Below are 16,397 nucleotides of genomic sequence, written 5' to 3'. Positions count from 1 at the left end.
TTCTATCTATATAATGTTATTATCTTGTGTTTCTATTCCCTTATATATTTAGCAACAAATTATCACAATGACAATACCTTCTATCTGGTAAACTGGTTTTAAAGATCTACTAAAATAGAAAAATAAAATTTTTACAATATTAATTTAATTCCATAAATCTAAATAACCTATTTAGTTGTGTCTAGGGAGGTATTGAGGTTGATTTACTAAAGGAAAATAGGCTGTTCATGTTGCAAGGGAAGTTTCACTGTTTAAGAGACTTTTCTCTTAGACCCCTTTCACACTGAGGCGCTTTGCAGGCGCTACAGTGCTAAAAATAGCATCTGCAAAGCGCCCTGAGAGAACCGTTCCTGTGTGTCCAATGTGAAAGCTGAGGAGTGGTGCGCTGGCAGGACGCTAAAAAAAAGTCCTGCTAGCAGCATCTTTGGAGCAGTGAAGGAGCGATGTGTATACCGCTCCACCACCGCTCCTGTCCATTGAAATTAATGGGCAGTGCGGCTATACCGCTGGCAAAGTGCTGCTGCAGCAGTGCTTTGTGGGTGGTTTTAACCCTTTCTCGCCCGCTAGCGCCCCACGCTAATATAAAAATAGCGGGGCTTCACCGCCGACGCACCCACTGCCCCAGTGTGAAAGGGGCCTTAGCTTAGTGGATGAGGTGAAGCTCTGATGACTTCCATCATCCAATCATGTGCAAGCAAAAATAAAAAATTTTTTTCCTTGCATGTAATTGGATATTCTTTGCAGGATGATTTTCACCGCATTCACAGAGCTAAGGGAAAATTCCATTAGAAAATGAGCAGCCTATTTGCCTTCAGTAAATCCCATTATGTAAATGTAGTCCAGCCAATTTGGATAGTGCTGGGTGCATGGATGCCTTATCCTACAACAATACAGTAACAACTTTTGTGAACACAGTTTATGACAACAGTATATTAATACTGCTAATGCAAAATATAATAATTAAAGCAACCAACCACCAAAAAACTACCTAATAATGTGTCTCAACATCACTAAATTCAGCATCACGCTCCTTACTCTGGCCAAAAAACAAGATGTCCCTATAAATAGAAGAGGCATGGAACAAAAGGGAGGAATTTCTGTGATTTACTCGTGCCTCACTCACCCTACATCCTCCTATATGGAGGCCTGGGAAATTATCTTCAATACAGTTGGGACTTAGAAACCTGGCATACTACCTACTCAAAATCCTTCAGGGGAATTCTTAATGTTTCCCTAAAGGAAGCTAACATTAAGGTTATAACCAGGTGGTATTTGACCCCCACCAAGCTTGCAACCATATATCCAACTGCAGATCCAACTTCAGAGGTTGTCATTTATTAGGGTCGATGGTTCATATTTGATGGGGATGTCCTAGGATCCGCACATTTGGAACAAAGTTTTTAACATGATATTTAAGGTGACTAGTCATCAGATTCCTAGAACCATTCTTGTAGCTCTTCTAAATGAACACATACCTCTCATTCCCAAGCACACACAAAAATGTATTCATTTCATACACACAGGAGTCAAGCTTATAATAGCGAAAGCTTGGAAGAAACCTAGGCCCTTCTTGTCGGAGGTCAGAAGGAAAGTTTCCTGCATAATGACCCAAGAAAAATTGACCAGCATTTTAGCAGACAAGACTCTTCAGTTTGAGAAAATATGGGACCCTTGGGCTAAATATATAGGGATTTCTATTTTGCATGGCGCCACACTGGCTCTCTCTCATTCTTAGCATTAGGATAGAGTCGTATCCCCTATCTTTCTCTTCTTTTCCTCTCCTTCTCTTTTTCTGTCCTTTTATTTATCTGTTTTGAGGATTCCTGGTAATGACACTGGAGGATATTTATCTCCTATTTTATTTTATTATATTAAAAGTTATACATAAGTTTATCTTTTGTTCCTTCTTGTTGGACTGAAAATTCAAGTGAAAACATTTTTTGACCCCGGGTGGGGTCATTAGGGGGGTGGGGGGTTCGCCCTCTCGGCACAGTATTATCCTGTTAGGGGTGCCGGGGGGATGGGAATGCCTCTATTTCCTGGGTGCTCTCCACCAAACTGATTGGCTTAGTAAGCTTGTCCAAAGGGAACGGAATATTTCTTTTTATATTGACCCCAACTGTTATTAGCTTATTGTCATGAACTCGTCTTTTCCCAAGATTTGTTGTTAATGAACTTTGAAACAATTATTAAATGTATTGAATTGTATTCTATATATCTTGAAAATAAAATATTTTGAAAGTAAATAGAAGAGGCTCCCTGAAAGGTATAGATAATAGGGTGCCCTTTGTGCTACCCTGACATTTCTTGTTTCAGTAAGGCCGATGGCAAACTAACGATTTAGGATTGCTAAGAAGTACAGAGAAACTGTATACCTCTATATGTTGCTCCCTTACCCTGACCCAAAACACTGCAGAATGCCACTTCCCTGTAGAGATGCTTCGCTTTAAAGCAGTAGCCCAAATAGTAGCCATACATGATTAGATAAATAATCAATTTCTTTTCCAAACAATCTCTTCTGATAGGAATAAATGATCTATAGTTGGCCACCGATTTGATCAATATGCCACACGTGGGAAAGTTGATTTCAGTAGGATAAGATTATAACTTATTTTATCAAAATCACATCTCTACCATGTAATCTTATCATCTGAATGATTGAAACATGATCATATTCATGAACAAAGTATCTGCCAATAGATGCAAAACAATCAATAATTTTCCACTCTGGCCAATCGAATCTGATATAAACTCCAGAGTCCTGATTTAATCCAAAGGGAAATTACGGCTATTCATTTGTATGTTGTTTACATTTTGGAAATCCTTTCCAACAATCTTGATCATCACTCCAACTCCAACCTCTCTAGAATACACTCTGATACAGCATCTAAATTTACAAGTAAGCACATGTGTGCATGTCCCAGCATAGAGGAGCTGATATACTGTACATCGTCCTTTTATAGACTGGAAAATCTTTAACCTCTGGAAACACAGATTCATTGAAAGTAAATCAACTTATGGGGTGTACTGTGTAGAAAATTACGAATTTTCAATTTTTAGCTTTTTCTGATAGATGTACTTTAAAAAATTCTGCATAGCGTGAAAAGGCTGGATGCTAAATATATAAGCTCAAGTCCTGGCATTGAACAAATATGTAAATACTGTATATAACTTAGTGTTCATACACCATATTAATACATTCCCTCCTGCCATTGTGTTGAACTTCTAATACAGAGAAGATGCACATTTGTTGTTTTTTCCACTTCATTTAGTGGCAGTAGTAGGAAATCCTTTTTTATCCTGTCTGTGGTTATCCAGTGTCTATGGCTAGCAAGCTTCCAAAGCTTTTATCTGCATACACAAACACAGGTTGCTTTGGTTTGGTGCCCTTAAGTCTGATAGCAAGGCCTTAATGCTGCAAAGACATAAAAGAATGACATATATCAACAAACTTCTATTATAAACTAAATGACAATACATGACAGCAAACAGCAGGAGCTCCCATTATTTATATTTTAAAGTCTTTTATGGTTTGTTGTTTTGTTTTTATAGTATATAGATTTTTTTTTAGAAGAGAAGTCTGGGAAATAACAAAAAACAAACACACATACTTGTATGAGAAAGGCAAGGTGCAACAAAAATTAAGTGCAGCAGAAGATGCAATGAATGGTATATTTCATTAAAATCAGCCAAATGGCTACTTACATTTTTATAAAGATCAATAGGCATATAACAGTATAATACTGGGGTCCCCGGTGGATGGTGGTGTGTAGATGTTGACACGAGAGGAGAGAAACAACTGGCCGGACATCCGTCTTGTCGTTTTGGAACCAGAGTCGCATCGAAAGTGACGTCAGACCAAGGAGATAATGTTTCAAAGCATCCGCTTCTTGGTCAGATCTAAATTCCTATTGATCCTTATAAAAGTGTGAGTAGCCATTTGGCTGACTTTAATTAAATATACCATTAGTTAGTTAATATCTTCTGCTGAATTTATTTTTTGACGCACCTTGCCTTTCTCCTATTTGTTCTTCCAGAGACTGCTTCGCTCTCAGGGGAGCTGCCCCTAATTCTGCATATGTATACTTCCTGGACATTATAGACTTTTAGTTGTTTTAAGTGTGTTTCGGTACCCTCTTGTTGACCATTCTTGTCATACTCAATTGTATGGCTGCAACATGAGTCCAATGTTGCAGCTGTCCCCTGCTGGCTCTTAGTCTGAGAACTGAGTGATAAGATGACCGATGACAGAGCAGCCGCGATCCTCTTCTTTTTGGGTCTCTGCCTGGCGATCCTGGCTCTTCACCTCTGCCGAGTGCCCCCAATAGCAAGCATCTTCATATGGGGGCACTGAAGTAGGCTTGCTTCCAAGCCACACTTCTGTGAATCGACATTGTCCATTCACACACAGAGCGTGGCTTGACACTGCCCCCTGCTCTCTCCTCATTGACTCACTGGCTGTGATTGACAGCAGCAAGAACCAATGGCTCCTGTTGCTGTGTTAGCCAATGAGGAGAGAGAGATCTGGGACAGCTGCTGCTCTCATGCACATCACTTGATCAGGGCCGAAACTAGGGGGGGTATGGGGGCGCTTGCCCAGGGAGACACATCTAGGGGGGTGCTGCCCCCACCTGCACTGGGAACTGCTGCTCTAAGGGTGCCACTGCCACCCGATTAAGTGTAATGGACAGGCAGCGCCTGTTGCATAGTTTGTCAAATACCAGAGAATCCAATAGGAGGGAGACTGCACAGGTGCATTAGCGTTGAATCACTCTGCTCCTCCCGCTCACCCTATATAAATGCATTCCAGAGTGATGCTCCAGCTACTGTTACTATGTTTCTAAGCAACAGTAGCTGCAGCATTGCTCTGGAATGCTTTTCTATAGGATGGCTGGACGGAAGTAGCGGAGTGATTCAGCACTAGTGCACCTGTGTGGTCCCTCTCCTATTTGATTCTCCTGTATTTGGCAAACTATGCAGCAGGTGCTGCTTGTACATTACACTTGAACTGGCAGCAGTGACACCCTAGAGCAGATGTACTTGGTGTGAGCGGCACCCCCGGAGGAGTGCTGTGAGGTCTCCCCCTAGTCCTGCCCAGTGCCCTAACAGCTTATTATGTCTTTTCTGTGTAAGGCATCCCAGAGAAGCAGAGGCTTCAAAGAAGGCCCTGGACCGGGGGTGCAGAGGAGGCCCTGGACTGGGGGGGTGCAGAAGAGGCCCTGGACTGAGGCTGCAGTGAAGGCCCTGGGCTTAGGGGGGTGTGTGGAGGAAGCCCTGGGCTGGGGAGGGGTGCAGAGGAGGCCATGGACTGGGGGTGCAGAGGAGGCCCTGGAGTGGGGGGATCCAGAGGAGGCCCTAGACTAGGAGGGGAATACACAGGAGGCCCTGGACTGGGGGGTGTAGTGGACCCTGGAATGGAGGACGCAGAGGAGGCCCTGGACTTGAAAAGGGGGGTTGATGTGGTAAAGGATTCAGAGAGCAGAGTGCAGAGAAGGCTCTGAACTTGGGGTGGTCTGTAGAGGAGGCATTTGACTAGGAGAGGAGGGCAAAGGAGGCCCTGGACTAGGGGGGTGGGTGCAGAGGAGGCTATTGACTTGGAAATGGTGGTTGGTGTGGCAAGGGCCCCTGCATAGGGGGTACAAGAGAGATACTGGACTAGGAGAGGGGGTGTCTGGAGGCCATGGACTAGGACAGAAGGTGTATGGATGCCCTGGACTATGAAAGGGGGATCGTGGAGGCCCAATGGACTAGGAAAAAGGGTGCCTAAAAGACCTTCCATCTTCAGGGAGACAGAGCCTGCATTTAAAGCCTGGAAGAGCCTGCCTGGGCCCTGGAGGTTGAGTTCACAACATAATTTATCAATTGTCGCAAGTAATGCCAAACAGGAGAAGAGAGACAGGTTGTGTGATAGATTTATTAAAGGAGAAGTACAGCCAAAGCCTGTTTGGCTGTACTTCTCCTGTTGTTTATAGCAGTGCAGATTGTTTTGCACTCCTGTGACCCATTTTCAGTTGACAGCAGGCTTAAGCCCGCTCTCGGTCGGCTGATGTCATAGAGTCGGCCTAGGCTGGGGTAAGATCGTAACCATATGGTTGGGATCCACTTGCATGCCTGGACCGGCACCTAGCTCAGCCTCTCAGCGAGCCACTGAGAGCCCGAGCCTGCCACTCCCACCCCTTTCATAGCCCAGTGTTTCAGTGAGCACCGGGGGGGGGGGGGCAGAGCAGAGATCCAGAGGCCGACAGCCACCAGCTCTCTGCTCAGGGAGCTCTGAGAACTGAGTGATCAGTTGTTTGATTACTCAGTTCTCAAGAAATGACCAGTCCCGGGTGCCAGATGTGCTAGCTACGCCACTGCACTGGATCAAGGCGGGGCTGCACACAGAAGGTTTTTTTTTTACCTTAATGCACAGAATGCATTAGGGAAGACACTTTCTGCCTTTGGGAGCACTTTAAGTGTATGTCTGGGATTAAAAAAAAAAGTGTATTAAGTATATCGAGATTAGGGATGTCTAATGAATGTACAATTTCTGTTCTGCCACTTCAGTAATTGTTGTGTGCTTTTATTGCACATTATTTTAGCCCCCTTTAACTGTGTGTAAAGGTTTAGGGTTGGAAAATCATTTTAGCTGCATGGGCACATTGGAGTACTGATGGACATATTATACAGTCGATTAAAGTGTACATGCTTTCAACGCACTGTAACTTGATGCTTTTGGATATAACATTTTACAACCTGTTATACAAAACCTAACGATGTTGAAAGTAATCCCTGTGTGATATACAGCTCTTATTTGCTCAACTGAGAACGCACTTGTCCAGTTAAAGCACATTTCTACATTTAATATTTAAATTGGTCCCCGCTGATTTGTGTGAATGTAAAAGCATTGAAAGTAAAATTCAATTGTGCACATGCACTGACATAATACAACTGGAAAATATGAATCATATTTTGAATGACATTTTTCTATGATTAGATAAAAACAGTAACCCCTGATGGAAATGGGGCATGCATGAATGAGCCAGCTAAAAAGGCTCAATAAATAGACACAGCTGCTATAAACACAAATGCTCACTTGGTTAAAGCAGTAGGGAACCACGGCCATGACAAAAAAATTGCAGGCAATTGCATAATGTGCTAGTATACATCACATACTAGCTCATTATCAAATACTTACCTTAGAATGAAGCCCTCCAGCAGTGCGCCCAGCTGACAGGGCTTCCACCTTCACCCAGTCTTCCTCCTGGGTTCATGGGCTCCATCAGCTTGATTGGCTGAGCCGAGATGATGTCACTCCCGCGCATGCATGCAGGAGTCTCGCCCATGGCACAGTGCTCTGCATGCACTGTTGCCATCACCGGATGCCAAAAAATGTAATATCCCCTACCGATGCACGTTTAGGAGATATTCAGCTTACCTGTAGGTAAAAATAATAAAACAGACTTTACTATCGCTTTAAAGATTACATTTCAATTTTTTTGAGAGGGAAGCAAGTAAATGCTGCCAGCACCACTCAATGGGTACATAGCATTTGGGACAAATTAAGGTTGCCAACTAAATTGTGGGTCTGGTGGGTATCTGCCAGCTCCTATAGATGTAAAATTGTCACCTCTAGTTCGAATATAGTCCTAAAGCTGGTTTCTGTTCCACCATTTGCAATTTACAACCCTGTCCTCAGGGCCCACTAACAGGCCAGGTTTGCAAGATAACTGAAATATATCACAGGTGATATCATTTGCTGCTCAGTGATTGCAGTATTCTAGTCTGCATCTCCCCAAGGTAATACATAAAACCTGGCCTGTTAGTGGGTCCTGAGGACAGGGGTGACGACCACTGGTGTAGAGTGAGGAATCAAACGCTAGTACCACTGTCATTATCAGCCAAGTATTGCAGTGCATTGTGGCATTGGAAAGAGTCATGTGTGGAAGGATGAGCAGATACAATATATACCCACCTGTCCTACTTCACTGGGGGCATTTTTTTTATTTTTCACACGCATGTTAAAGGGTTAGTTTACCCTTACAAAAAAAACTTCCTATGTAGATAAGGGGTGTCTGTAGATAAAAGGAAACTGTGCAGCTTTGGCCAAAGTTGAATGATGTCCTTGCTATAGGTGTAGGCCATTTGCGTACTCACCGACTGGCTAAGTTCTAGGACATTGGTAAGGAAGGTTGCTAAGAAAGTCCTAGTGTTATTACTGCTCACCTGCACCATCTCAAATGCTGAGCTCAGAACGACTGTGTCAGGGAACAGAATTTGCATGTGAGGGGGTTTGAATCAGAAAAAGGGCTCACTCGTGATAGTGGAGGTGAGTAGTAACACTGGACCTCTCTTAGCAACAGTCCTTAGCAATGTCTTAGAATTATTCCAATTTGGCTTCATGAGGTACATAAATGGCCTACAGCAGGGGTCGGCAACCTGCACCCGGCCTGCCACTGCTAGACATCCGACACATCTAGCGGCCATCTAGCGGCCTACAGCAGTGGTTGGCAACCCGCACCCGGCCCGCAGACATGTTCGCTGCTGTCTTCTTCATTGGACCCTACATGCATTCAAATACATTAAATCCAGCCCTTAAGTGGAAAAAGGTTGCTGACCCCTGGCCTACAGAGTAAGGGCATTATTCAGCTTTCGTCAAAGCTGCAAAGCTTGTTTTTATCTGTATAGGCATTTTTTTTTGTGTTAAAGGTGAACTAATCCTTTAAAATCAGCATTTTTGGCTACAAAGTACTTTTAAATTCCAATTATATATTTTCTGAGCAGAGGTCCTGTAGAATAAAATGATGGTAGTTAATTTTTTTCCACACAATATTTGTGCAGCTGTTTATCAAATGCAAATTTTCAGGAAAAAATACACCAAAATGAATTTTAGTGCAAAAACAAAAAGGAGGTGCGTTGAGTACATAGATATCAAAAATGTCAAGTCTTAAAATTGTCTAAATGAATGAAACAGAAGCTGGGTAATCCTCGAACTGAAGGTACCAATCCTTCTCCAGCAAAAAAAAAAAAAAAACAGTGAGCAACATAGTAGTGACATCACCAAATATTACTTCAACTCATGAGCCTAGCAGGGTCCTAAATGTTACAGTGCAGACATAAAGCTATAAGGCACGAGGAACAAGACGTGCACTGCTATTTTTTTCCAGAGGAATTCTAGTCAAATGGTACTGCTTAGACGCAATTACCATTTCTAGATTATCCTAATGAGACAGTAGGTATTCATCCTTTGGGTCCACTTTGTTATTGTAATGTAAAAATAACTATATAGAGTTAAGCCGGCCATACATAGATCGAAATTCAGCTGGTTCAGCAGGGACCATCCAAATTTTGATCCATGCATGGCTGATCTACTTCTGTACAACCAGGCTGTTGGAAAAATGCTGTTCGATCAACGCTGCTGGTGCCCCACCATCAGAGCAGCGTGATTCCCCTATTCACTTTGAATGTGTTAATGGGGAAACTGGGTCAGTTTTTTTTTTTCTTCAGTCCACTGGTTGAATGAAAAAAACGGAATCATCTATGAGCTGCTTTGGGGTGGTATGTAGTTGTGTTGGAAATGTGGGGAGTTGTGTATATTGCAGGGGCATATTTTCACTTGACTATTCTTCTTGCTTTGACTTGTACGCGTAAACCAAATATAGCTTACATAATAATTTAGTGAGCGAGACCGCGTTATGCCAGATGGTTTATAAACATTATGACAGATTATAATAAATTGTACATCTTTATTCACATGGTCTCTGCCTCCTTATTACAATGAACACCTGTCACAAAGCAGGTAAATTCAAACTAAGCATATGATGGAAAAATGTAGGCAGAGGTTCCAAATTTGAGAAAATCACGCGTTAAAATGTATTGTTTTGAATTGTGTCTCTCTTTGTGTAGCCATCTTGGTGGATTCACAGGGAATTTTTTTGCATTTCTAAACCCATAGATATGGTCAGGGACGCTATTAGAATAACCATGCCTACATCCCACCTACCCCCACGGGGTGCAGTGGAAAAACAGCACTAACTTTATCCACTGAACCCCAAAAATGAAAAAAAGTATTTCTTCTGCTCCCACCTCCTGGCCCCTTCTGTTAACCTGTGTACAGAGATATCCGTGCTTAGTACATAAAATAGCCAGCAGCTGAGCACTATCACCCAGATATCAGGCACAATTAAAATTGTTTAAAAGTGCAATTCATGTGAATCACACATGTGATGCGCATACATCCAAAAATGGTATAATAAAGTGAAATGAAAAAGAAAAGTTCATATGCAGCTGATTTTCATCAGAAGGAGTCCCATGTAGTAGGGGTATATTGAAAATAATGATCAAATGCTTGGCAGAGTTATACTCATCATCACAAATAAAATGAAGGTTTACCAGAAAGCCAGCAACTCAGCTTGAACTTTTGCTATCCTGTGTATATGCACTGCTGCTAATAAACTGCAAAGAGGAGACAATATTATACTACATGGAGTCTATTTGTCTTTCTATATACTCCAGCTCTGTGGCTTTTCTAAAACACCACGCCCTGATGAGCTGTGAATTTCCTGGTGTGTATCCACTGAGGTTACTGGGGAGAGACATCAGGACATCTTTTCTGTGGATCACAGATCCAACAAAGTACTTTGTGACCTCCCTGAATAAGGGGGAGTCGCTGGCTTTCTGGTGAGCCTTCATTTTATTTGTGGTGATGAGTATCACACTGCCAAGCATTTGATCATCATTTTCAATACATCCCCTATTCATGGGATGCCTTCTGATGAAATCAGCTGCATATGAACTTTTCTTTTTCTTTGCAAATTGTTTGTACTTGTGATATTACATTGCACATATGTTATGATTTATTTAATTTCAAACTGCATCAATTATTGCACAATTGCACTTTATTATATTTATTATAAGCAGAATTGCACTATATTGGAGCTACATTGGCTTTTCTCCAATCAGCTGGTACCATTCCAGGCAGTAGACTGTCAGTAAAAATGAGGAACAATGGTCTGGTAATTACTTGAGTTCCCCCAGGACCCTCAGGGCAAGCCATCTGATCCCGGTGACTTATTAATGTTAAGTTTTCCATGTCTATTCTTAATTCTGTCCTCTGTTATCCATGAGGGTGCTTCCTGTAATGTGTCATGAGGATAAACAATGCAGTTTTGGTTAATGAAACCCTCCGATTACCTCGTGAAAACTGAGGAGAAGGATAAATTCAATACCTTCACCATCTCCCCATCCTTTGTAACCAGATTTCCTTCCTCATTCTTTATGGGGCCAGTATGGTCTGTCCTCCCTTCTTTACTGTTTATATACTTAAAGAACTTCTTGGGATTTTTTTTTTTGCGCTCCTCCTATGTGTGTTTTGTTCTATCTTAGCCGCACTGATTGTACCCTTACATTTCTTATTATATTCTTTGTAAAGTCTGAATGCTGATGATGATCCCTCAGGCTTGCATTTTTTGTAGGCCTTCCTTTTTACTTTTATATGCATTTTTACACTGTAGTTAAGCCATCCAGGACTTTTGTTCGCTCTTTTAAATTGATTTCTCAATGGGATGAACTGGCTAATGCCCTTTATTTAACATACTCTTAATGCAAACCCATTTTGCCTCCGTGTTCTTTGTTCCTAAGATTTTATCCCAATTTATATCTTCAGCAAGGTTTGTAGTTTGGAGAAATTTTCACTTTTGAAATTCAATGTCTTTGTATTCCCCTTATGTTTCCTATTTGTGTGATTTCACAATCACATCCGTGATCAGGTCTGTATTGCTTGTAATCAGTGGGTCTAGTAACATTTTGTTTCTAGTTGGTGGTAGTAAAATCCATTCATTCATTTAGGCAGAAATTAACAATAAAGCTGCCCTGGGCCCTCCTGTTTAGCTAATGGGGCTGGGCCCAGTATAACAGGACTGGTTGTAGTGCCTTACCAGCAGCCCTAAATATGGTGGCTAAAGGTATATGCAGATTTAAACTTTTCTTTCTTTCAACTACTGTGTTTTCTGATCTCCCCTAATTTCCTGTTAAGCCATTTATTTCAATAAAGGGTGAAACAAAAGCTTGCAGCAAAGTAGAGGTATGAAATAGGTCAACTTTTATTGGAGATGTCACTAGTTACGTCAGCAGCACATATCTTTCAAGCTATCAATTTTTTCAAAATGTGTTTCACCTAAAACGTTTGCTTATGTGTTGTTTCATTATATACTCAGATTCAATTTTATTAATTAGTTTACTTTAAAGAATTCTGTTACACCTCTTAAAGTTACTAAACCGAGGAACCTCCATTCACTATATATGGTCTCCCACAGTTCACAGAATATGGAAATGCAATTATTTTAGTAAATATTAACTGCTAAATACCTTTTTCGCCAGCAGTTAGAGCAGTCTTGTGACTTCTTTGAGTGTCTGGTTAAAGCTTGTAGGAGGAGTTTTCATTCTCCCACAATTAACCTATGAGAATGCAGGACCCCTGACCCTCTGTCTGGACAGTGCTGATTGGCCCTGTGCTGATCACATACACAAGAAAAAAACAACCTCTCTGGCAATAAACACCAAACTGATCATGTGCAGCCTGTGCCTGGGCTCTGTAAACATCAGAAAATATATTGGAGTCAGTGGAAGGAGATGATCAGAGAAGACAGGATCAAACAGTAATTTTACACAATGCAGAGCATTAACCCTTAGGTTCCACAGTGAGTATAACAAGCATGCTTTACTGCATATACAGACTGATTTTACTGTTGTGGGTTTAGTAACACTTTAATTGTCAACGTGGAAAGAGAATATACCATAACAATGTATCTCTAGTAAGATTTTTTTTTTTTTTATTGAGTTTTGGATAGAGTAGAGAATGATACATTTTTTTGCTGTCTTTGTCCTATTGGGGAGTTTTCCCCTCAGCTTGAAGCCACAATAGGAATAAATCACCCCACAGTGAAGAGATTTCCAAGTAGACTTACCCGCTTAGACTATTGTGACAAGAACAGGTGTCCCATTAGGAGATATTCCCTCTATGTCTGTACAAGTGACAAATTTTGGTTTTGCGATCATTTTTTGTGCCAGTGACAATGGTGACAAGAACAAATAAAGTGGATGAATCTCCTCAGTGAGAAAACATACAGCAGTATAAATCTGGTCATACCCTAGAAACTTTTTAAGCAGACATTTGTACGAACATGTAAAAAAAAAAATTTTCAGTACATTCAATGACTTGACAAATGTTTGAAAATACTTCAAAATTGAACTTGCTTTTAACATTCAATGTTGGAACGAATGTAATTTCAAAACAATAAATACATTCGCTATTAGAAATTCCTTAGTTTGAGAGAAATTTCCCATCCTGTTCCTTCGAATTTTCTCTCCACGGTGATCAATAACGAACGTAATTTGACCCCACTAATGATTAGAAAATCAAACGTTCTTAAAATGAAAATTAGAAAACAAAATTCTACTAATACAGTATATAGACAGCCTAATGGTGACAGGAGTTCTAATTCCTCCACTCAATCCAAAACGAAAAATGTTATTGCTACAAATATACTTTTATATAATATAAAAACATTATTACCATATGCAGTCATTAAAAAAAATATTTTTTAACATTTAATGTTTTGCTTTTCTCCTGCTGTAGGTTGCATCCCGAGTTCCAAGGCAAATTCCTTTTTCTTCAAGAAGAGTAAGTGCTATAATAACTTCATTCTTATACATTCATCTATCTGCTCTTCTATCCTATATGAAATGTAATTCCAGTGAACAACTAATGTCATTATTAACAAGCCAATTACTAATACACTTTAGACCCTAGCAAACAGAATCAGTATCAGATATCATCTTTCATTAGCTTAGACTGTACTAAACTGTTGAAAACTGAAATTTGAGTAAACACTATGGATAACTGCGTGCAACGGCCCTTAGAACTCTGTTTATTAAAAACAATATGTGAGTGAGGGTCTTTCTAGGTGACTGAGAAACAACTTTCAAAATACCAAAATAAAATAAAATGAATTAATTCTCAGTACCAATGTTATTAGTTTCTGTTCATCAAGTTGTATTTTATAAGGGTGGGTGCACATAAGATTGTGCAGGGGCATTTCTCTTTACACCTAAATCAAGCTTGGAATTTTATGTAGAATAGAACTCCCATTAAATTTCTGTATAGAGTGTACTACACACCTCAGAGGTTGCATCAAATCTATCCACAAAGATGCCTTTACTGTACCTGCTGTCACTCCTCTATTGGTGCCCTTTTTCAGATGTTTTGGACCTGCCCTAGGGTGGCCCAGTTCAAGAGAGGTCTTTGACCTTCTTAATACCTGTCTACAACTGTCCCTCCTAGTATCCCCTGACTTAACTTTATTAGGCATTCAGGATGATGACCAGAGACACAGGTATATAAAATATTTGGTCTCTTACCTACTGTATTATGCCAAGAAGGAAATCATCTGCAGGTGGGCCTCTCCCTCCCCTCCCTTGTTGGCATTGTGGGTGTCTGCAATTAATGATGTGCTGCCTATGTACAAACTAACATATATTAGTAGAAATTACGAAATAAACCTATACCTTAATCAGCGGGAATAATTAAGTGCAAATAATAAATTGTAAATGGTTTGCCCTATTAAATATACAAAGCAAGTGGCTAATGTGAAATACTTCAGTTTCTGCCTATCACTCAAAAGTGTTCACACTCACTTCAATATAAATCAACAAAATATATAGTGCAGTGCAACAGCAACAATATATCAAACATAAAAGTGAATACACATAAATAACTGTGCATAAATATGTTCTAAAGACAAAATTGCTACAATCAAATAAAGCAGTGAAGATCAGTTCAAAAAACAAGACATTTATTCATCATGAATTCCAGACCCAGGACGACACGCGTCTGGGAATAGGAGCCAGACCCTTGGCTTTTCACCCCGTGGTCATCTCTACTTGAAGCACGTTAGGAGTTTGACACCTGTTTAAAATGCCGTGCCTTTTATGTGAGTGTGCTACCTCTGTTTTTTTATCTGACACTAAATATTCCGACAGAGAGCACTAGATCTGTCTTTGTTTGATTTTACATACCACTGATCGAGAGCATGCAGCACTGACAGGAGGTGTTGGAGAGTAAGGAGTGGAGTGGGAGCTTTCATCTGAATTTACCCCCATTAGGGGATTGCTTTTCTAGACCCTCTGGTGAGCAGCCATCTATTCACTGGTAGAGGATTATTGATGAGCACATTTGTTTTCGAACACAGAGGTGGAAGATCACAGTATTTTATTTCAATTAACAGCAAAACGAACTGTTGCACGCTCAGAGTCTCTGATCATCTTCTGTTGCATGTTCAGAGCTTCTAACCATCTTCTGTTGCATGTTGAGAGATTCTAACCATCTTCTGTTGCATGTTTGGGGCCTCTAACCATCTTCTATTGCATGTATAGAGCCCTGACCATCTCATCTTCTATTGAATGTTGCAATCTCTGACAATTTTTATAGCAATACATTCACTGAATATTTTGTGCAGCCCTTTAGAGATGTCAGGGGCCACACCTGAGGCTCCCTATGTCAAGAAAAATGACCACCACTGCTATATACTACTGGATCCTCAGAGACACCTTGTCAACCCCGTCTCTACTTCCTCTTTTGCTATGACAATGGATCCACTCGTTTCTGGAGATGTTAAATGACTTTCACAATTCACAGCAATGCTTGGTTGAAAAATAATCTGGACATGACTTGATATACAACTTTTATTTTTACCAGGAAATCAAGCCCTTGGTTTCTGAATTCACTGTGAAATCGACCATTATATCACGCTATGCATTTACTGCTGTGTCCTGCACCATGGTGAATCGGGCAGCTGAAGCTAAAGATGTTGTATTCCAGATGCAGATTCCAGCAGCAGCTTTTGTCTCCAACTTCACAATGTAGGTACCTATAAAAAAAATGATTGTTCATCGAGAAGTTTATTCTATGGCTATGTGTCCAGATGTACATGTAATAGGTAGTAGCAGTTTTTGTCAGTGATCATTTTTACTATAGTAAGTTTACAGGACGATATTAAAGATTTTCACATTTGAGTCAAATTAACCATTCCTTCTAGACATTTAGATATCAAAGAATGGAATGGATATATAGGCTGTCATTGCTAATTTTCTTAATTTAAAGATGCTAGTTGCCTGGCCGGTTAATGCATTCATTGACTTCAGTACTTTCTGAGTCAGTGACTCAGAACAAGTATCCAAATTGATAAATGTAAAGTTATGCACTTGGGGGCTAAGAATATGCATGCATCATACATGCTAGGGGGAGTACAACTGGGGGGATCCATAGTGGAGAAGGATCTGGGGGTTTTGGTAGATCATAAGCTCAATAATAGCATGCAATGCCAAGCTGCTGTTTCCAAAGTGAGCAAAGTCCTTTCTTG

At 40.6% G+C, this 16,397-nt stretch overlaps 1 protein-coding gene across 1 annotated transcript in view; it reads left to right on the top strand.

Annotated features, from left to right (window-relative positions):
• ITIH5 (inter-alpha-trypsin inhibitor heavy chain 5) overlaps positions 1 to 16,397 on the top strand; it is a 119,334-nt gene that overhangs the window by 12,808 nt on the left and 90,129 nt on the right. The window contains exons 2-3 of the mRNA XM_077470637.1: positions 13,616 to 13,660; positions 15,734 to 15,897. Coding sequence (XP_077326763.1) covers positions 13,616 to 13,660; positions 15,734 to 15,897 — 209 coding nt within the window. The remainder of the gene's footprint in view (positions 1 to 13,615; positions 13,661 to 15,733; positions 15,898 to 16,397) is intronic.

This window comes from Lithobates pipiens, unplaced genomic scaffold (genome assembly GCF_037356315.1).
Source record: "Lithobates pipiens isolate NorthernLeopardFrog02 unplaced genomic scaffold, aLitPip1_a1.2 Scaffold_8, whole genome shotgun sequence".
Taxonomy (NCBI): Eukaryota; Metazoa; Chordata; class Amphibia; order Anura; family Ranidae; genus Lithobates; species Lithobates pipiens.
The sequence above is the reverse complement of the archived record's forward strand: the minus strand, read 5'-3'. Positions and strand labels throughout refer to the sequence as shown.